Source organism: Amblyomma mixtum, chromosome 2 (genome assembly GCF_055824585.1).
Source record: "Amblyomma mixtum isolate Tamu chromosome 2, ASM5582458v1, whole genome shotgun sequence".
Taxonomy (NCBI): domain Eukaryota; kingdom Metazoa; phylum Arthropoda; class Arachnida; order Ixodida; family Ixodidae; genus Amblyomma; species Amblyomma mixtum.
The window spans coordinates 162,620,511-162,642,442 of NC_143013.1; the positions used below are offsets into that span (position 1 = coordinate 162,620,511).

Consider the following 21,932-nt stretch of genomic DNA (forward strand, 5'->3'; position numbering starts at 1 on the left):
ATTTAGAGAAGATTAAATGGTAGATTATTGAGGCTAGACACACCTTACGACTCCGTGACTAATGTGCAAGTGTGTTGTCTATCGCACTAACACGCAATGAGTTGGACTATCTCGATCAGGGGAATGCTCAGCGCCATTGACTCATGTTGTCATGTATGCTTATCTGTAATTGTGTGGTTTGTGGTGTTGCTTGGCTTCTTCATGTATTCCCTATTCACTTCTATAACCTTTGGCCGCGACACAGCGCCTGTCTTGTCTCTTGTCTCGTCTTTCGCACTGGTAGATTCACCATGATGTCTCACCTCTGCAGAAATCCAACACGACATTTTCCTCTTCACACTTGAGGTTCAGTACATAATAAGGCCAACGCTAGTCATCCGCATGAAAAGTTCATGGCTCCATTAACACCGCCTCCTGCTTACAAGACACAGTGCGGCATTCATGGTAGATTCTACCTGCAACACAGAACGCAATGTTTTAGTTTGAGTGGACTAAACTAGGAAAGAAGCACAAAATATTTACAGCCATACGGCCGAGCTGAAAGAAACAGAGGGTAGTGTCCCGATCAAAACGCACGACAGAATTTTTTGTCGCGTATCTGTCGCGCGACAAAATGTTGTGTCGCGCGACAAGCTCTCTTGTAGTGCATTGTGTCGTGCGACAGGGGCTCGTGTCGTGGGTTCTTTCTCGCGACAAAAGTGTTTGTAGTGGGTTCTGTCGCACGACAGTCATCATTCCTGTATTTTGTAGTGTGCAGAAGGTGCCTGTCGCAGGATTTGTCGCGCGACAGGTTTCTGTCGTAGGTGCTGTCGTGCTTCAGGGAGAGTCGTGCCGCGCGACAGGGCCTGCGTGCCTCGACAGAGTTGCCTGTCGCGGGTTCAGTCGCGCGACACTACAGCCTGTCGAGGTATCTGTCTTGCGACAGATACCTGTCGTGGGTCTGTCTTGCGACAGATACCTGTCGTGGGTTCTGTCTTGGGACAAATATCTGTCGTGGGTTCTGTCTTGGGACAAATATCTGTCGAGGCAAGTGTCGTGTTAGAGGTTGCAGTCGATGGTAATTGTGGTTTTCTACAGAAATCTCGAATTTCTGTAGCGCCATCGTGGGATAGTGATAGGCGGACATTCACCAATTTCGTGTTAAATCGCTTGCACTTTGGCGAGCCACGAAGACGATGCGACTTGCTTTGATCGATTGCCGACGATCATCGAGGGAATTAAATGAAGTGTTAATTCACAAACGCGACTCGAGTTTGCAACTCGCTTCCCTACCTAGCTACCGGCCGCACGAAAATTGGCGGGGATGAGAGGCGCCGCTCGCAATGAATCTTCCCTTCAGTTCGCACATGACAGTGTGAGCGAAAGAAGACCATGCTCAAGAGAAAGCATATGCACCAGCGAGAATGCTAGTGGTGCCTGTGAATGAGGCAGTGCTTGCGGTAGTGGCATGCTGCGAGCCACGCGAGCGTCTTCATTCCATCCGGCGCGAGCATGACGAATAGCGCTACTGAAGGTCAGTGTACTCGTGGCTGCTGTGACCTGTGCGTCTCGCAACATACTGTACCCACTACCACATGCGGAGAAAAGGCTAAGGTCACATATACGCGTCGCTTAACGTCACGTAATGAGAGTAACCTGATGGCGAAAAAGCTGGAAGATTACTCGCAGTAATCGTCCTGTTATCACGAAGGCAGCATGTATGTTACGCACGCATGACCTGTTGCCTGTATAAATGATCAAGGCGACTCCCATATCAAGTTTCCACGTTTCAGTTTTTAGCCGCGCATGCTGCAAGATCATCATAAAATATGAAAAAAAATATATATATTCTTATGACTTCGTTCATTGCTTCCATTGAAAATTTCATGACAGTGACACAACCATCTCGCTAAATATAGAGAACAGCGTACGAATCCTAAGGCCCAGTACAGCCTTGAGCGTGTTTGAACACGGACGCCTAGAAAGGGCGCGCGCGTGGACCGTTGCGTCGCGCCTGCGCTGTAATTTCCGGGAGGAGCAAGAACCCGAATATTTGCCAGTCGACGTGGCGTTACCCCGCGACGCCAAGGATTGGGTGGCGAGTTCTGCGACATGAAGTCGCGCCGCAAGAATTCGGTCAGTGAGTGACTTCCCCATGAGGATGTATTAGTTCGGGGCTCCCCCTCCGTGACCAAGGGGCTTAATTAACTCGCGCGAACTCTGTGACTCCCTACTGTAAACGTGCGTTTAATGTCCATTCACACTCGCAATAGCAAAGGCCATGCGGCCAGCAGTCGCTTGCGATCGGGCAGCAGCTCCACGACACTTCCTCACACCTACAAGAGTGACCTGCAGCTCGCCTGCTCGTTTGATTCTCACGTGAAATGAGAAGTCTTGGGACTGACGTCAGTCGATCGCGCGCTTTGTTTCAGTCTCCTGCGCCCTCGCGCCTCGTCCTCTAGAGTGTCCTGGTCGCTCACGCTCGGTCCACTAAAGTGTTCTGGTCCCTCGCTATTAACAGTGTGCTACGACAACCTGAGCGAAGAGTAGAATGTCGGGGCGGTTTTGACGTGCGCCACTGCCATGCAAGCGTAAGGGCGCTCTTCTCGGGACCGGCCTGCCAGCCTGGAAGCCGGCGTCAGAAAAATTCACTGGTATTGTTTGTTCACGTCCATTTACTAAGCTCTGGGATAGAGTATCGTTAGCCAATATCGAGTGGTTGGTAGAAGCGATAACAGCAAAACAAATTTTCTCCCACAGCCGCTTCTGCTGCCCATTGCAGCTCGCCTGGCTTCTGCTAGCTCTGCTCCTGAAGGGGTCGCGGAAACCGAGCTTATTTCACTATGACGCGGGGCTCACAGTAAAACGGTGGCGAGGGTAGCACCTCAGTGCTAGCCAGTTCCGAATCGCACTCAGCTTAGGCGTCGATGTGCAATCGGCTAAGCTTAGCGACGACAAGGGTAGCTAGAGAGCAGCGCGCAGTTCGTCGGCCGGCGCGCCCGCGGGCGGCGTCGTTGCCGAAAGCTCGGCTCGCTCAATGATTGGCTCAGTAGCTCGCGAACTGAGCAGGCAAGGCTGGAAAATCGAGCAGCGAGCTTCTGTCCTGCGACTGAGCGAGACTTTATTCTCACGTTTGCATGCAGCATAGGTGAACAAATTTAGCACACATATATGCATCGAATATCTGCTGCCTTACAGCGTTTTTTAAGCTCGTCCTCGACGTCACCGTTAGCGCGGAAACCGCGCATATCTTTATTTCACTACGAGACATGGTTCACAGTACAACGTACAGTGAAGAGAGTAGCACCTCAGCGCTAGCCAGTTCGAAAGCACTCTCAGCTCTGGCATCGATATGAAACCTGCCAGGCTTAGCGACGAATACGACATCCAGGGAGCAGTGCAAACTTGTCGCCCGGCGCGCTCGCGGGCAGTGTCATTTCTGAAAGCTCAGCTCCCGCAATGCTCAGCAGCCAGCGACTTGGGCTCGCAAGGCTGGAAAACTGAGCAGCTAGCGGCTGGACTGCGACTGAGCCCACGTTTGCAGCACAGGTAAACAACTTTTAGCTCACATATACGCTTGGGATACCGGCTTCGTTGCGGCCACCTTAAGGTGATTCTTACGCTCGTCATCGAGGCCATCGTCACCGCTCGTGACGCACTGGCTGAGAACTACAATTCGAGTGCGTGCTAAAACAAGCTGCTCGTATTTCGCGGAACAATCTGAACTCGAAAACACAGTTGCTTCTATCGGCTTCCATGTGGGCTCTTGCTCAATTGTGAAAGTACACGCGAGCAAGATGCGGCGAGTGCGAGCCGCTGTTGCATATCAGCTAAAGTGTGACGCAACTATCGGCGTAGTTTCGCAAAGCAGTTGATATCAAAGTTATCCGCTTGTACGGGTCACAGTTAAGCCCTCAGTTTCGTGTAAATCTCCGTCGAGCATGCCCGCGTCAGTCAAAGTAATGCATCGCAGCTGCTCTCAGTCCTACCGCTCACGTCCAACATATCCTTGATATGCACCAGCTTGAGGTACGGTGCATTTCTTTGCCCGTTTTGTCGCAATTAAGAGATTTTAGCTGGCAGCAAACGAAATTTCATTCCGTCAACAGCGTCGTCTGCGCCGTCGTCTGCTCCGTCGTCTGCTAGAACATCCGGGGCACCCTGGGTGATGGGATCACAGGATCGCAGCTTCTACAAAAGTATTTAAAAGCGCTTTAGTGTTCGCACTTAATAAAAAAATAAATTTAGAAAAATTGAAATATTTTTCTTCTGAACATAATTTAAATATTAGTAGTAAAAAAGCGCATTTGAGTTGCAGTTTTTCAACGACGCAAAAACAAGGGCAAAGCCGCTGGCGCCGGCGCCATGTCAGTGCGTGCGTTGCCTCACGTTTTGTGTTATTTGGCTTTTCATGGCATTGTTTGAGTGCTTGTGCGGCGGACATGTGTGAAGAACAGAAGTGTGTTTTGGAAGCCAACGACGAGTATTACGCCCAGTCAACATCGGCGAGTTTGGACGGGCAAAGCCATGAAGAAAGGCAGCGCTACGACGTCTTGTCATCTGGAAAGGCAATGAAGACGACGGCGCGGTTTTACTAAGCCTGGATGAGCTGCATGATTGGTGAGTACCGTCACCGCTTCTCTATTACTGATCTGTATTCACACGCGTTATTAGTGTGCGGCTATATAGGGATGGCAGTGGAGGCAGTCTGCGTGCGGTTGCCTCAGCTATAATGCGTTGCCTGAAAAGAACGGACGTATAGCCTGCGTGACAAGTCTTGCTTCATAGTCTATGTCTGCGTTTAGTACTCAGGTGCCGTGGTAAATAAAAATGCCAGCAGAGATCACAACAGAGTTATGCGGTCGCTTGCTAGCGCTGCGAAAAACTACAGACAATGTTTACTACATTCAACTGGCATGGATTTGTACTGCGTAGAAGACGACGATCAGTGCCGCGGGTGAGAGCGCTTTTGCGTGGACAGCTGAGAACAGGCGAGGGAACTGACAACGGGTGATTTTGCTCGCGGCTGGTAGCCATCGGATGGATTTGTGCTATTTAGAAGATTATTATGAGCAGCAGTGCTGCGCGATGAAGCACTCGCGCTAGGCGAACTGCGAACAGACGACGGATGGTTTTGCTCGGTGTTGGTGCTCATCGGATCAGTGCTTACTTCTTAATATTCGTCATGCAAATTATTTTGAAGACAGTGATCGCATGTGGAAGGCTGGCGCATATGTACTAGTCATTTGTAAACTTTTTATCTGTGCTTCCCCATTGGAACAGAATTTGCCAATATTATGTCAGTTAGGTCGTTCTTGTGTCTTCCCTGAACTGTAGGCGTCCATGCTTCCTCTCCTTCAGGGCACTGAACTGTTGGGGATGCAACTGCACACTTATTTGGGATTTCAAGCTTTTTGCTGTATGCCTCGCTTATGCGGCCCGCTTTCAGGTCGTTCGCAATTGGTGATGGTTTGTTATTCATTTTCACTTTCTCTTATTTATTCTTGGTTGACTGCCGGCAGCAGTTCTCCGCGCTCGGAACTGTTCCCAGGCACCGAACCCTACCCACAGACCTCCCTGCACCTCACTCACCAGTGTTCTTCGGTATTTTTTTTGCTCTTGCCCCTACTTGCATTACCACTCGACAAATGTTTTGCTGTTTTTATTTGTGTGCAATTTGTTAAATACACTACTAATTTTCGTATCATGCTCAGTTGTGACGTGAGATATCGGGCTCCTTGGTATTGAATGCATGTCTTTTGCATTTTCTCTTCTCATTTATGCAAGGTAAACTGGTCGACTGGGTGCTATGTTCAATTTAAGAATACATTAGATGCTGGTGCAAGGCACCCTAATAGTAATTAACTAAAGCCTGCGCATGCTATATTCGAATAGTTGGGCTCTTTTCATCATGCATAAGAATAAAGCGGTATTCCAGCCAGCTCATCTTTCAATGTGGTTATGACAGTCATGTAAATGTACTCAAAGAATGTGTATGGGTGTTTCACATACAATCTCCTTATTTATTTTGTCATGGGCCACCTCATTGCTTTTTGTGTTCCTATATTAATACCTCATTTTAGTTTCTGAAGCAGTCGACAGTTTGTTTTGTCGTCATTCATGGCATTGACACTGGCACTGACAGCTGTTGGTCGGGACGTATTTATCTGCAGTTGCCAGCTGCCAGCATCTGCTGGGCCATGCGTGCTTCCTGCCTTCAGCTGTGCCATCCCTCCAAGCCATTCATGGTAATTATCTTTTTCAGTTACGCATACCTTACCTGCCTGTTTTGAAAAATATTTTCAACATAGGCTCACTGCTGTGTTTAAAAATGCATGCAGAACTATACATGCACTTTACAGCAGTACCTCAGCTTATTACATGAACTGCAAATTTGTACGAAATATAGTCGCTCATGTAGCTCTTGACACTGCGCTGTTATTATAAAGTTGAGCCTGCTTCAGGTGCAGTGACTATTCCACACCTGTTGCCTTTTATGCATGTGTGTCCTCTAAAAGGGCCAAAATGTTCGTTTATCTTTTAAAAACGTTGTGCTGTACAATAATACTTTAATGGTATTTCTTGCTTGTACACTGAAATGTCAGTCAGTAAAGTAACATTGTATGATGACAACAAATCTTGCGTGGCATAGCATCCTTGCAGCGTACTTGGCAAGCTCCTGTCAGCGCAGATGTATTGCTGGTTTATTGCTGTGGCATGTGGTTATACTGTACAGTTTGTACCTCTACGTTCTTGAAAGTATCCTTGAAAAATTTAAAATTGGTTTTTGAGCCAAGGAAGTGACAGAGTAACTGTCTCACATCTTGATAGGCACCTGAACAATGATGCAAGGGAAGGGATAAAGGAGGGGGTTAAAGAAGAAAAGAGGTGCCGTAGCAGAGGGCTGCAGAATAATTTTGGCCACCTGGGGATCTTTATCCTGCACTGACATCAAACAGCATGCTGTTTAGCCTGTGTTCACTTGGGCCCGCATAAAAAAAACGAGCAGACCTTCTTAGAACTAACATTTCATTGCACCAGCTACTTTGTAGTTTTGACTGCAGTGACCTGAAATCAACGGTTGTTTACTTTGCACAACCCACATACCCTGAACAAGATGTGATGATGCTAGACGAGGTGACCCTCTCTGCATAGCAGCAGGTTGGTTCAGGAAATGCGAAGACTCATGGAGAACCGCTCAGTTATATTTGATTTCATGTTATTGTAGTATTAATGGTGAGTTGTAGTATAAGTGATGAATTCTTGCAAATGATTGAGGACATCAATACTCAGTGTGAAAATGAGAGCTAAATCAATACTTAATAATCAGGAAAGAGGCCTTTTTATGAAATGCAGTAAGGTACTGGAAGTCGAAACAGAATACACCTCGGCCAGGTCATGCACAGATATAGAGCATTTGAAAGAAATGGTTGGGAGAATAAGAAAGGGGTTTATTGCCTTAGGCATGCACTCAGAAGTTACGAGCAGCACCTTGCAGTATGCTCAAAAAGAAATTTTAAACTGCTTTGCCTTTGCTAAGCTGTCGGGAAAAGTGGGGTACTTTACAAAGGGCTTAAAATTGAGAACAGTGCGGTGAACCACTCAGGAAAATCATAGGGTTAATGATAGGAGATTGGGAGAGAACTGAGTTGGTTGGAAATGAATGCGAATTAAAATCTGAGCGGGAATCATAAATGGACATAGGCAGGACATACATTTTTTAAAGAAGCTGGCTATCCTTTTGGATAGTGGAGCGGTTACTCACAGCAGGAAATTGTGCTCTTCTTGCTTTCATTTTATGGACATATGCTTTGTGTCTTACATCTCTTGGCCTGCCATAGGCAGCATATGCTCATAATAAATTTTTACCTGTCTAATTATGTGGCACAGGGAGAATTGAACTATATAACCTCATCAATGCAAACCCTCTCTGAAGTGAACTTTGTCAGCCCCGTCAGTCACCACATTGATGCATGTCACCCCAAATGGGAGCCGTCATGGTGGCTGAGTGGTTATTGTGCTTGGCTGCTGACCCGGAAGAGGCAGGTTCGATTCCAGCCAGTTTTGATTCCAGCTGTACTAGTCTCATTTCAATGGAGACGAAATGCTAGAGGCCCAGGTACCGTGTGATGTCAGCACACCTAAAGAATTTTCCAGTCCTCTACAATAGCGCCCTGTATAGCCTGCGCCGCTTTGTGGCATTAAACCCTTTAAAACCAAGTAAAGTAATACATACATCAGGAAAGGATACATCATTTCCAAAAATTGTTTAAATTTATTATTTTCTAAACATTAACAATTTTCTGCACCTGTTTTCCTTCGTCTTTCCCTCTTATTTCCTCCCTCATGCTGAGTAACAGGTCAGTGATTTTAAGTAAATATTTTGTTCATTTCATTAGCAAAGTTTCTCTGTCTCTCTCTATTGCTTTGCTTTTTGTATCTGCAGTATAGTATTATGCAGAAATATGTCAAGATTACATCCAAGAGATATGGCCTAGATTTTAAGTTCTATAGTCAACCACACATTACTTATTACGCTATCAAGGCTTTTTTTGGCATGTGCTACCTGGTACAGAACTGATGTGGCCTACAGCGGTAAATATTGTTTGAATGTGCATAAATTGAATAGGAAGGCAAATTTCCCATTTGACTATGTAAATAGATTGGGCAATCATGTGCTCACAAAGCTCATAAACTTTTCTGTTTCCGAAACTTTCTGTAAAAGGCATTGACTCACTGAAATACACTACAGTTACTTTTGCCTAATCCTGATATTATTTACTGAAGATTGGTTTGAGGGAAAGTCCACTGAGCTCGAATGAGTGCACGGCAGCTTGTCTTTGTCCAAAGTATTTGGAGAATAATGAATTTTGTTACCTGGCAGAGATAAAGCAAGGATGGCAGTGTTTTGTAATGTCCACAGGGCATTCTTCCAAAGCCCAGTATGCATGTAATTCCTTCATTTTGTGCAACATAAAATGTCTTCCCTTTACACTCATGTTTGAAACAAAATGCTGAATACTTCACCACTCAAAAAATGAAGGCCATTGTGCTGCTCTACAAAATATCAGGCTGCAGCGGTTGTTGCGAGGCAAATTCACCAGGTTGTCATCATCATCAGTCTAACACCCAATGCAGGGCAGAGGCCTCTCCCATGTCTCTCCAATTAACCCTGTCCTTCGCCAGTTGTGGCCACCGTGTCCCCACAAACTTCTTAATCTCATCCGCCCGCCTAACTTTCTGCTGCCCCCTGCTACGTTTGCCTTCTCTTGGAATCCACCCTATCACTCTTAAGGACCACTGGTTATCTTGCCTTTGCATTACATCTCCTGCCCAAGCCCATTTCTTCCAAATAACCCACGTTTTTTTCACACCTATTTGTCAGGCTCCGCGTTTTTTTCTCACCTATTCGTCAAGCTGCAAGCCACTTGCACGCTCTACAAACATATTTAAAGTACATTATCCAGCATTGTTGGCATGGAGTGTGTAGTGCTAAAACAAAAAATAATACAATAGCTGATGATCTGCTAGAGCAACAGAATTCCAAGAGTTTGAGAAGGGCAGTGGGAGAACTAGCAAGGCGGGATAGCGAAATTCGACAAGCAGTGGACAGGGATCCTGCAACTTGTAGAGGACAGGCAAATTGAAGACTTGTGGAAGGGGCTGTAGTCTTGAGTGCGCCTAGCCGGCCTTGTGATGCATTGTATAGGGCCCTTTGTTTTTGAGTAAAACTGGTTTCTCCTGATTGTTGCATTCCAGAAAGATTCATCAAGATTGGGTTAAACCCAAGTTTCGCGTGCAAATGTGCCTGTAAGAAAGTGTAGATTGATAATGCATGAAGCTAAAGAACCACTGCAGAGTAGTGGATACGTCTCGTATTTCTTCGTAGCTATATTGTTTAAACAGTGCTGGCTATTTTAATTCCTTTTTAGTGCTTATTGCTTGTCGAGTTGCATAAAATTTTAGGATAAATTGAAAACTGCAGGTAGGTTTAATTACAATAATTATACCCGTATTTCTGAAGCTCTGTTCGAAGAGAGGTCCACATTTTGTGTGCATGCTTTGAATTTGATTATTTTCACACTGCAAAATGGAGGACAGGTCTGCTGTGAGAGTTTTTTTGCAATGAAGCGAGAGCAAGTGGTGCGGAATGCTTGTTACTGTGTCGCCCTGCCAATATTTCTAGAACCCCTGGCACCACTGAGCTTGTGAGTATCTATGACTCAAAAGGTCGGAGCTGATTGCCCATTCCGTGGTTGTCTGTATTAACCGGTGCAAGGCCAAGGGCTCATAGCTAACAAGCATATGACACCATAGAACTAGATGCAGTCAGGCTGGGACTGTGCAGTATGTCAGTGTTAACGAGGTCGTGATAAACGAGGTTTACTCTGCGAAGCTAGTGTGAAATAATAATTGTTCTTATGGAAAATATCGTTTTTTCTTTGTCATTGCAGCAATACAAGCATATCAAATCTGATATCTCTCACTCATCCCTCTATGTTTCAGTTTCAAGGGACCAAGAGTTGCGTGGAAGTCGTGCAAGCCACAAAGTTGCGTGCGGCTTGAGCCAGCAATCAGGAGCAGGCTGGGAATTTGCGAATTGCCAGTGGTATTCGCTCAGACAAGCAGGCTTTGCTGTAAGTACAGTGTTTTCGCCATAGCATTTCTTTGAAAAGTACGCATTGAGCTTGAATAGGACAAGCTGTCGGTCTAGTTGGTCTGATCCTTTGTGGTTGACAGAGCTTAGAAACACAGACTGGGGTCAGAAAGAAAAAATATGAGGGCACAGGTGCTGACTACAGATTTATTCCAGAATCACCGAAACACTGCATTTATAACCAAAACACAGGCACCAACAGGTGGCAATTTTATGCACTCGTGGCAACAATAAGTGATATGGCCAATAGTGGGAAAACAACACAAACTAGAAACAGAAACCAAGACTATAGAGCAGGGAAGGATGAAACCATAACAAGGTTAAAGGAATAGTTTTAAGCAAGTCATTTTTAAGACCACCAGCACGTGAAACAGTGGAACGGTTTGACCAAAATTTTCAAGTACTGGTCTGATAACACGGAACTAAAACACTACACGCAAACACAGATCAAGGGCAGTGAAATAAAAGTAAAATGGCAAGAAAAAACATGCCGTGAAAAGAAAATGGTGATTGGGCAAGCAAACAAGAATTGGTCTACAAAGGTGAAGTGAGCTAAAAAACTGAAAGAATAAAAGGGGAATAAATGCACATGAGCAACAAAGGTGAAGCCAAGAATTAACATGGCTACAGGAGGAAGATGAGCTACTGTAAAAACGAGAGAGATAAAATATCAAAATATGAAATTCAATTAGTATTAAAGATAAAAGCAAACAAAAACGCGAAAATAGAGGAGTTGGCAGAAAAGTCAAGGCATGCAAGATGTTTTTAAAACCAGGGCTAGGTCAAACATCCTGAAGAAAGGCAATCTTTTTTTCTGAGGGTGTTCTTGCCCATTAATCCTCGAGCCTCAAAATCCCGGCGGCTCCCACCAGTTCGTCATGTCGGCTTATTCTGGTGCTTTTTTAACACAATGGCACTTTTTCGAACATGGGTGGCATGGCTTTTTTCGGTCACAGTTTTGGCAATGGTCTTGCAGATTTAGGACATGCTTGTGAACCAGTTGGTTGGAAATCGTTAGAAAAACCGCAAAACAGAATGGGACAAAGGCAGGCAAAACACAAGGCGGTACGACAACTGAACATTTATTGAAGAAATGAGTGCTCATATGGATCAGTTGCGCATGTAATCTGCAAACAATCATTGCAAAAACAACCTAGGGAGGGAAACAAATTCCAATTCTTTCTGAAAAATGGACACAGAAGGCGTGCTATCCCACCTATCTGGCTTCGACCTCAGGATGGCAACAGCCTTGAGAATTTCTTTCCAACTGGCCCTTTATTCATCCAATAATAATGTGCAGTTCAGTTTAGGTTAACAGTCTTTACAACTGGGACAGTGGACAGGCAGGCAAGGTCGTCCGGGCCTACCCAAGGAATGCTAATACTCTTGCAAGGGAGTGTTTCACCATCTAACAATTTGGCCGGTATAAAATCGACCACAGCTGAGAGGAATCGTGTACACCACCCCCGTTGCACATGGCATGAGGCATTCAAAAAGTACCGCCAACGGCCATGTTGTACGAGATTCCCCTCAGCTGTGGCCAGTTTTATATCGTCCAAAGTGGTAGATGTTTACACATTTGTTTGCAAGAGTATGCGTGTTCCTTGAGTAGACCCGGAGGCATTTGCCGTCCCACTCACTGTCTCATTGTAGACTGCTATCCCAAACTGAACTGCACACAGATTATTGGATGAAGAAAGAAGCAGTTCGAAAGAGAAATTGTTGAGGCTGTTGCCATCTTGAGGTCAGAGCCAGATAAGTGTGTCAGCACGCCTACTGTGTTCATTTTTCAGGAAAATAAGCGTTTCTGTCTGTGTTTCCTCCGGTTGTTTTTGTTTCGTTGTTGAGCAGGTGATTGTCATATTTGCTCAGCTCCATGGTTGCCATTGAATTTTTTTGCCTCTTTGCGGTTGTTTGCAGATTACACACGCGACTTGTCTATGTAAGCACTGCTGTTCTTCAATAAATTTTCAGTTGTCAGTACGGCCTTGTGTTGTCACCTGCCTCTGTGTGATAGTTTTGTGGTTTTGCTCTTTCCGACTGGCAGATTCCCGAGAAATGTACCGGATAAATCAATCTTATGCTCCCTTATCCTTTCATTGATGCCAATGTATACCTTGCCGCAAGACAAAAAGATTGATTAAATGCCCTCCGCGCATGGCGCTAAGGGTTTTCTGTGCTGCGTGGTGCAGCGTCTTTTTTTTTTCATTTAGGATTCCGCAACTGCAATAGGTGCTAGGGGGTCAGAAAAGGCAATGTCTACTCCTGCTTTCTCTCCGATTTTCTTAAGGTTCTGTGAAATTTACCTTTAGAAAATTCGAGAGATAGAGTAGATGCTTTTTTTGCTGCCGCCCCCCCCCCCCATCACCTATCACACCTCTCTAGGATCGTCAATGAAAAAGAAAAAAAAAACAGGCTGCACTGCATTGCGCAGAAACCCTTAGTGGCATGCACAAGAAGTGCTTTCTCAATCCCTTTTTCTTGCTGCAAGGTATACATTGGCATCAATGGAAGGCTAAGAGAGCATTACACTGATTTATCGGGTACATCTCTTAGGTACCTGCAAGTCCACTGCTGATAACGGGACGCAAAAAAGCCATGCTGCCCAAAGTTCGAGAAAGCCACTGTGTTAATAGAGCCCCGTAATAAGCTGACGCAATGCAATGGTGGAAGCCGCAGAGATTTTCAGGCTCCGGGGTGAATGTAAAGAACACGCTTGGTTTCACTCGGAGGATTGCCTTTCTTTGTGGACGTACTTGATCTAGCCCTGGTTCTACATGCGTGTTACATGCCTTGCCTCTTCTGCCAACTTCCCTCTTTTGGTGTTTTTCCTTGATTTTTGCCTTCATACTGGTTATTGAATTTCACTTTTTTATATTTTATCTCTCGGCTTCACTGTACGTCATCTTCCACTTTTAACCATCTTAATTGTTGGCTTCACCTTTGTGGCTCATGCGCGTTTTTATTCCCCTTTTATCCTTTTAATTTTTAGCACACTTCACCTTCGCTTGTTGCTTAATTCTCGTTTGCTTACCCAATCGCCATTTTGCTTCTATTGCGTGTTTTTTCTTGCCATTTCTCCTTCATTTTTTTTTCACTGCGCTTGGTCTGTGTTTGTGTATAAGGTTTTTTAGTTCCATTTTATCAGACCAGTTCTTAAATATTCTTTCGGTCAAACCTATCCACTGTTGGCAGTCTTTTAAAAATGACTTGCTTATAAATTTTTCTCTCACCTTGTTCTGGTTTTATCCTGTGCTGTGTCCTCTGGTTTTTGCTTCTAGCTTTTGTTGTTTTTCCACTACTTCTCATACCACTTCTTGTTACCACGAGTGCATAAATCGCTGCGTGTTGGTGCCTGTGGTGTGGGTATTTATGCAGTATGTCGGCAGTTCTGGGAAAAGTTTTAAGTTCAGTGCCTGTGCCATCATCTTTTTTGTTTCTGTCCCTTGTCTGTATGTCTGAGTGCTGTCAACCACAATCGGTGCATTGAGCTGACTGCTCTGCAGCTACCCATGTGTATGCAATGAAGTGGCTTCAAGAATAATGTACACAAAAAAATTGTTTAAAATTTCTGGCATGTTTTTTAGGAAAACATTTGGCATTTAAAGGGCTAAGAGTGCTCTGGAAATCTAAAAATTATGTGTTTCTTGGGGCCTTTCCTCAAATTTCACATCACCTTGTAGCGTGATGCAAGACGTTCAAGTTGTTACCCACAGTTTACTTTTTTGTTGCCCACTTATTGGCTGCCACCTTCTTTGGGAGGCAGTGTCATGGGGTTTGGGAGACAATCTGATTCCTGTGTGTTGGCTGAAGCTGTCTAAGCTTTTGGATGTGGGGAGCAGGTTCACGGTGCCAACTTTTGGCTGTAACTACAGTTTGGCCATGACTGTTAGTTCTTTTCTGTGATGCAGTGTCATTTATGTAATGCATAATTTGATGATGAAGCAGTCTCAGGGGTTGCGGTGCTCAGCTGTTGACTTCAAAGACACAGGATCGATCCTGGCCGCGGCAGTCGCATTCTGATGGAGACAAAATGCTGGAAGCTTGTGTACTGTGCGATGTCAGTGCACGTGAAAGAACCCCATGTGGATGAAATTATCAGAGCCCTTCACTATGGCATCCCTCATAGCCTGAGTCACTTGGGACATTAAACCCCATAAATCCAAACCCATTTTGGTACTTCTCAGCTTCGCCGCTGGCCTCTGCAGGCCAGCGAAACCTCCCACAAGTTGACGAACGGCAGTTTTTACACCATTCGTAAATGCCTACATAGACGCTACATCATTGGTGGCAAAGGTTGCCAGATGTGCAAGCGTTTCCGGTAGTTTTTCTCTGTTGCTTTCGTCAGGCAGCTTGCAAAAGATGTTTTACTAGGCTAATAAACGGTGAGGTTCTTTGTGTTCTTAAGGTGGTGCAGCGTGATAAAACAGACACTTAATAGCCATGCCATGCTTTTTTGTAGCCAAAGGCAATTTTTCGCCTTATTCTCATCATCATTTGCCTTTCATGCTTCCTCGAGGGACGGCAGTTGGAAGAAGGTCTCTAGAGCAGCTCCTTGTCTGAAGAAATGCCGAGTGGCATTCTTCAATCAATCCTAACTGCCCATCAAATGGAAGAGCAGTTGTTTTCTCCACTCCACAGAGTGGAGACGGAGTATCGAGTTGAGGCGCACTTCTGAATTCGGCGGTTAGCCTTTCATAGGCAGCAGATATGCGCAATAAACTTTATTTGCTGTTAATCTTCCAGTTAAACACCAAATCCTCCTCATTCCTCATCAGTGCACACACTGTGTAAGGAACTTTGTCACTCCATTTGTCACCACTTTGATGTATGCCATCCCTAATTCAGGGGCTGTATAATTTTTGAAATTTTGTTGAAATTTCTTGAAAACCTTTGCAATTTCCTGCACCTCTCTTTTTCCCCCAAGTCCCAAACCTACGCAGAGTGCAAGTGGGTTTTTAAACTCCAGCTAAATTTTGTTATTTATCAAAGGGCTTTTCTCTCTACTGCTTTGCTGGGTGTATCTGAAGTATAATATTATGCACCAGTGTGTGAAGCTTTGCTCCCAGAGCTATTAGCCCGAGGTAGTAATTTTAGAGCATTGCGTTGCGTTCTCAGCCTGGTTGCGTGTTGAGCCTGAGTTGTGCTGATTCCACGGATAGAACCCAAGTTGGCAGCCTCCAATGCAGCAGTGTATCCCAGTAGTTGCCATGGGAGCCGAGGTGGTTAGATAATGGAATAAAATAATAGCAGGTGGCAGTGTGATGCTCGAGCACCACAGCTCGAAACTAAACTATATCGATCAGTATATGTATATCTGTCTGGCAGGCATTAAAGTCTGGCTGCTTAGTCACGACATTCCTGTAAAATTAGTGGGTGAACCGTTTGGCATGAATGTACCAGATGGTGTCATACGATTCAGACTGTCGTGCAGCATAAACTTACTAGTTAAGTTAGAGCCTTTCTTGCAGCACGGATTCGAACTGACAACCTATGTTAGGTGTATTAATGCTCATTATTCGATCTGCTCATTTTTTATATTCAACCACACTAACATTACTTATTACCCCATCTGTGCAGATTCCTTCTGGCACTATTTGAAGCTGAAGGGTTGCTCGGCTGAGGATCTCCAAAAGCGCCACAAGAAGGTGACGCGCTACCTGGCACAGAAGTGCTGTGGCCTGCGGCGGTAAGTATCTGTTCAAGCCAATAGTCTCTTGTTATATGCATGAATAGATTGGGTAAGCTCATGTGCTTACAAAACTCGTAACTTGACTGTATTTCCTAACTGTCTGTATGGTACACTTAGGCACTGGAATAACCTGCAAATCGCACTGGAATTTGCCTACTATAGTGAGATACTGCTTTACCCAAGTTCTGCTTAAGGATAGTCTGCTACTCAGATGACGCACAGATTAAATTTATGAACCAGACTGTGAACAGCACTTATGGACCACATTAGCAGACTGTTCTGAGACCGCACGCAGCCAGGCTTTTCAGCGTGGAAGAGGCGGCTTTAGACAAGGCAGGCGAGCGCTCTGTTCCTGCACATTAAGTAGATGTCGGATGAATCTCGAAAAAATATGAACGACGCACCAGGAATATGACTACTACAACCCTTCGGAGATGTGCAGTGCACAGTATACGGCCATGCCAGCGACATGTCTTTCTGTTCAAACTTTCTCTAAAACCGCTGTCACTACGCAGAAGCAGGTAGCAGTATCTGTACTAAGAATCTCTTAGTGAAGCAGCGCAACGGCACAAGGCCAAGGGAAGAAGGGGACAAAAACAGCGCTGAACTAACAACAAATGTTTATTCCGGATGCTAACAGCATATATATACTCTTTTGCACCTTAGAAAAAACAAAGAAACAGAGAGCAGCAGAAAGTATCAATCCCAGTCATTATGCGCATGCAGCTGTATCGCGTTTACATCGATCATTTGAAATCAGGAAGTTGTGCTCTTTCACCGAGATGGCAACGGAAGGAGTGCTGATACAATTCGCACCCAGCTTCATGATCTCAGATGCCTCAATAATCTCTCGTGTAAGCTTATCCTTGTGTTTGGTAACAACTTGGCTATTTTTGAATTCTGGGTAACATGAACAGTCACGACAGTGAGTACCTATGTGGCTGGCCGCGTTCTTGACATTGTTTGCGTGCTCTTTAAGTCTTTCATTAAGACACCGGCCAGTTTGGCCGATGTATGACCCACCACACTTCAACGGGACTGAGTACACCACGTTGTCTTGGCATGGCACATACTTCATCCTGTGGTTTTTCTTGCAATTATGACCAGATTCCGATCTTTTATCCGGGCGATTAACTCTCGCACACAAGCCACTCAGTCTGACAGGAGCCGAAAAAACAACATCTACTCCTGCCTTTTTGCCTATTCTCTTCAAATTGTGGGACACAACATGAACATAAGGTATTACTGCCAGATTTTTTTGCTTGGAATGGGGGACAGCTTTGCCCTCCTTCAGCTTTTTCAATATCCCTTCTGCTACTGATGCCAGAATATGAAGGGGGTATTTTGCGCCTGTTAGCCTATCAACCTGATTGGAGAAACTAAATTCAAACTTGTGTGGGCAGGATTTTTGCATGGCATTTTGAAAGCATGACGCCACAATGCCTCTTTTAACAAGCTTCGAATGGGCTGAGCTGTATGGAAGTAAGGGCTTTTTACCCCTAGGATCAAATGCCCAGCATACATGGAAATCAGTAAAATATAAGGTCAGATCAAGGAACTTAATGCGATCATTCACAGCCACTTCATGCGTAATTTCCAGCGGCGAAAGCACTTCACAGAATATCGCGCACAGGTCATTCACTTCCGCAGCGAAGCTAGCCGGGTCACAATCTAGTAAAATTAGGTAATCATCTACATATCGGAACACTCTTGCAACTGTTGAGCTCATGAGTGATTGTTCGAGTGCCCTGTCAAGCTTAGCAAGGAACATGTCACTTAGCAATGGAGCGATGCAAGATCCTATGCAGATCCCATTCTTTTGAATAAAAACAGTTCAAAAGAATGGGATCTGCATAGGATCTTGCGTCGCTCCATTGCTAAGTGACATGTTCCTTGCTAAGCTTGACAGGGCACTCGAACAATCACTCATGAGCTCAACAGTTGCAAGAGTGTTCCGATATGTAGATGATTACCTAATTTTACTAGATTGTGACCCGGCTAGCTTCGCTGCGGAAGTGAATGACCTGTGCGCGATATTCTGTGAAGTGCTTTCGCCGCTGGAAATTACGCATGAAGTGGCTGTGAATGATCGCATTAAGTTCCTTGATCTGACCTTATATTTTACTGATTTCCATGTATGCTGGGCATTTGTGATCCTAGGGGTAAAAAGCCCTTACTTCCATACAGTTCAGCCCATTCGAAGCTTGTTAAAAGAGGCATTGTGGCGTCATGCTTTCAAAATGCCATGCAAAAATCCTGCCCACACAAGTTTGAATTTAGTTTCTCCAATCAGGTTGATAGGCTAACAGACGCAAAATACCCCCTTCATATTCTGGCATCAGTAGCAGAAGGGATATTGAAAAAGCTGAAGGAGGGCAAAGCTGTCCCCCATTCCAAGCAAAAAAATCTGGCAGTAATACCTTATGTTCGTGTTGTGTCCCATAATTTGAAGAGAATAGGCAAAAAGGCAGGAGTAGATGTTGTTTTTTCGGCTCCTGTCAGACTGAGTGGCTTGTGTGCGAGAGTTAATCGCCCGGATAAAAGATCGGAATCTGGTCATAATTGCAAGAAAAACCACAGGATGAAGTATGTGCCATGTCAAGACAACGTGGTGTACTCAGTCCCGTTGAAGTGTGGTGGGTCATACATCGGCCAAACTGGCCGGTGTCTTAATGAAAGACTTAAAGAGCACGCAAACAATGTCAAGAACGCGGCCCGCCACATAGGTACTCACTGTCGTGACTGTTCATGTTACCCAGAATTCAAAAACAGCCAAGTTGTTACCAAACACAAGGATAAGCTTACACGAGAGATTATTGAGGCATCTGAGATCATGAAGCTGGGTGTGAATTGTATCAGCACTCCTTCCGTTGCCATCTCGGTGAAAGAGCACAACTTCCTGATTTCAAATGATCGATGTACACGCGATACAGCTGCATGCGCACAATGACTGGGATTGATACTTTCTGCTGCTCTCTGTTTCTTTGTTTTTTCTAAGGTGCAAAAGAGTATATATATGCTGTTAGCATCCGGAATAAACACTTGTTGTCAGTTCAGCGCTGTTTGTCCCCTTCTTCTCTTGGCCTTGTGCCGTTGCGCTGCTTCACTAATATATGTCAGACCAACTCGCCCACCAGTTCATGTTGTACTAAGAATTCGTATCTTAAAGGAAAAAAGAAAGCGCAATGTCCACCTTTGGCACGATTTCTGCAGTGATGTGCGTTCTGCCGGCTGACAGTACACCGCTTGCTTGGTGTTGTAGGCCTAACATGTGATTTACTCAAGGTGTAGCGAGAAGCGCTTTTGAACTAGCCACCAGCGATCACAGAAATGTCTACTCTTTTTACCGCCTCTACAATAACTTTATGGTGGTATGAACGTGCAGTTTTTATTCCCGCAACATCTTCGTAAGTGAAGCGCGCGGAAAAACGGGCCAGGCGGACCGCCTCGCACTGATAGATGCGGGTTGCATGCACGGACTCATTCTGAGCCGTTGGCAGAACAGTCATTACAGGCCATGATGCACTTGGTCACACGTTGCATGCACGTCTGCATCTCGATTTCTATCTGGAAACAGCTTGGTTGACGTCACTTCTGTCAGTAAAGTGCTCTGCATGCCAATGTCTCTCCCATTCCGGACGGTTCCCGCCAGCCATCGTATGAAGCGGCGTGTGCATATTCTTCAGTTGTATAATTGAGGCTTTAATGCATTATTCCTATGGGTTTACGTCGGGCCCGTGCCAATTTGATGTTAAATGTGGATCGTTGCATGAAAGGGGAATGCATAATCAAGATTCCACTGTATGACTTTTGTAACATTTGCATGCATTTGTTGTGTATGCATACTATATATATCACTGTTCTTTTTCTTCACCTAGGACAGTCTGAACAAGAGAGACCTGCTGAAGAAAAATTCTGTATATATGTAAATAAATAGTCGATTTGCTCCAAGTGAGGTGTTTTTATACCTGGCTGTACTGCAGGAATGCATCGAATGTTCAGAGTCAGACTGCTGCTCTGTAGCTGCATATTAATTGACAAATAAAGCGTACTTGGTAATGACTACAGGAATACAACACACTACACAAATGCAATACAGAAGGCAGACTACAGAGATACGACACTACAGAATTACGTCACTACAGAAGACAGACTACAGAAATACTACACTACAGAAAGACTACAGAAATACTGCACTACAGAAGACAGACTACAGAAATACTACACTACAGAAGACAGACTACAGAAGTACGACACTACAGACTACAGAGGACAGACTACAGAAATACTACATGCCCAAAATACGACAGACTACAGAAGTTTTCTGTCGTAAATTCCTGTAGTGCGTTTTGACTGGGGTAATAGTGAATATACTGATATAGTTTTGTGTAACATCTTCTGTTCATATAAAATGTACATACACTTTTTTTTCTTATTCTGACGCCTGGGTACGCTATTTTGTGCACTTATTGCATGGGCCCGAACTAGCAGCTTGCTAAGGGCCCAGATGCTTTTATCACCCTGTTTGTATAACCTTCATCCACAATGAATAAACTGATACTGATATTGCATGCAAGATATATGCATGACATATTGTGATATTCAACACTGCTACCATTGGCTTAGCCAACTATTTATGCATAACAAAAAATGCAGTATCACATAAATACTGATACAGTACTATTAGTGTTAACATTAGCAGTGCAGGTTCGATGAAAAAAGGGGCCTAGTACTAGCTGCCATTCCCACAGCAGGTTTGTGACCAATTGCCAGTTTAAAGGAAAAAGGAATGACTGAAAAGGGAGATAGCCAGTAGGAAGACAGGCATAAAAGGACTTAGGATACAATAGGCAGGCAAAGTTATTTAGACAGCAACCACAAAAGAAACATTAACACCGAAGTAAAGCTGCACAAGACCAACCATACCATTGTGCAGAGTGGAAAACTTCTTAACTTGATTTAGCTCAAAATATATTTTCATATATACATGTGCTATAAAGTGATTATATTCATTAATAGCATAACTGACGGACTGAAACCAAAACAGGGATGAAGGGCGGTGAATGAGCCCTAGGCGTGATGCTTTTGCCTTCCTAGTGGGGCACAGAAGGATCATTCAGTTGAACATCGGGTCTCTGAGATTAATATGTAGTTTAATATTAGCGGAAAAATAGAAGTAGTAACAACAAAGCAAGCCATGTAGCTGAACATTGTTCTATGCACATGAGAAAAAAGAAGCATTATGAATAACCAAGTATGCAATGTCTGTAGCTGCACATTTCTTCACACACGTGTCTAAAACATCTGCGCATGATTTTCCACAAGAGAGTGTCTCGTTTAGATGGGCTACCTGCTATGGCAGTAGTACACAATCAGGCTGGAATGAAATGCAAACAGTGCCTATGAACAAGACAAAATATTTCACCTGTGTGATTTCAGCTTGAGTATGCAGCTAGCATGATTCCTGTTTCAGGATAAGAGATCTACCTAATACACATATATGAACCCTTTCTAAATGTATACCTCGCTGCAAAGTAGAAAAGTACTGCACATGTATGCTCGCATTTCATTCCGGCCTAACTGTAAATGCATAACGTCTGTCTA

General features: G+C 44.6%; 1 protein-coding gene across 7 annotated transcripts in view; it reads left to right on the forward strand.

The window, feature by feature from the left end:
* Positions 1–20,279, forward strand: part of LOC149361445 (uncharacterized) — a 68,707-nt gene extending 48,428 nt beyond the window's left edge. For 2 of the 7 annotated variants that reach the window (XM_089572682.1, XM_089572684.1), the window contains exons 5-6: positions 16,217–16,325; positions 20,212–20,279. In XM_089572682.1, the coding sequence (XP_089428808.1) occupies positions 16,217–16,325; positions 20,212–20,257 (155 nt within the window). In that variant the 3' untranslated portion in view covers positions 20,258–20,279. Of the gene's footprint in view, positions 1–3,194; positions 4,600–5,275; positions 5,584–6,152; positions 6,228–10,485; positions 10,617–16,216; positions 16,326–20,206 lie in introns of those variants that run through there. The other 5 variants (XM_089572683.1, XM_089572685.1, XR_016288958.1 and 2 more) reach the window with 5 other exon arrangements.
* The last annotated feature ends 1,653 nt before the right edge of the window (positions 20,280–21,932 follow it).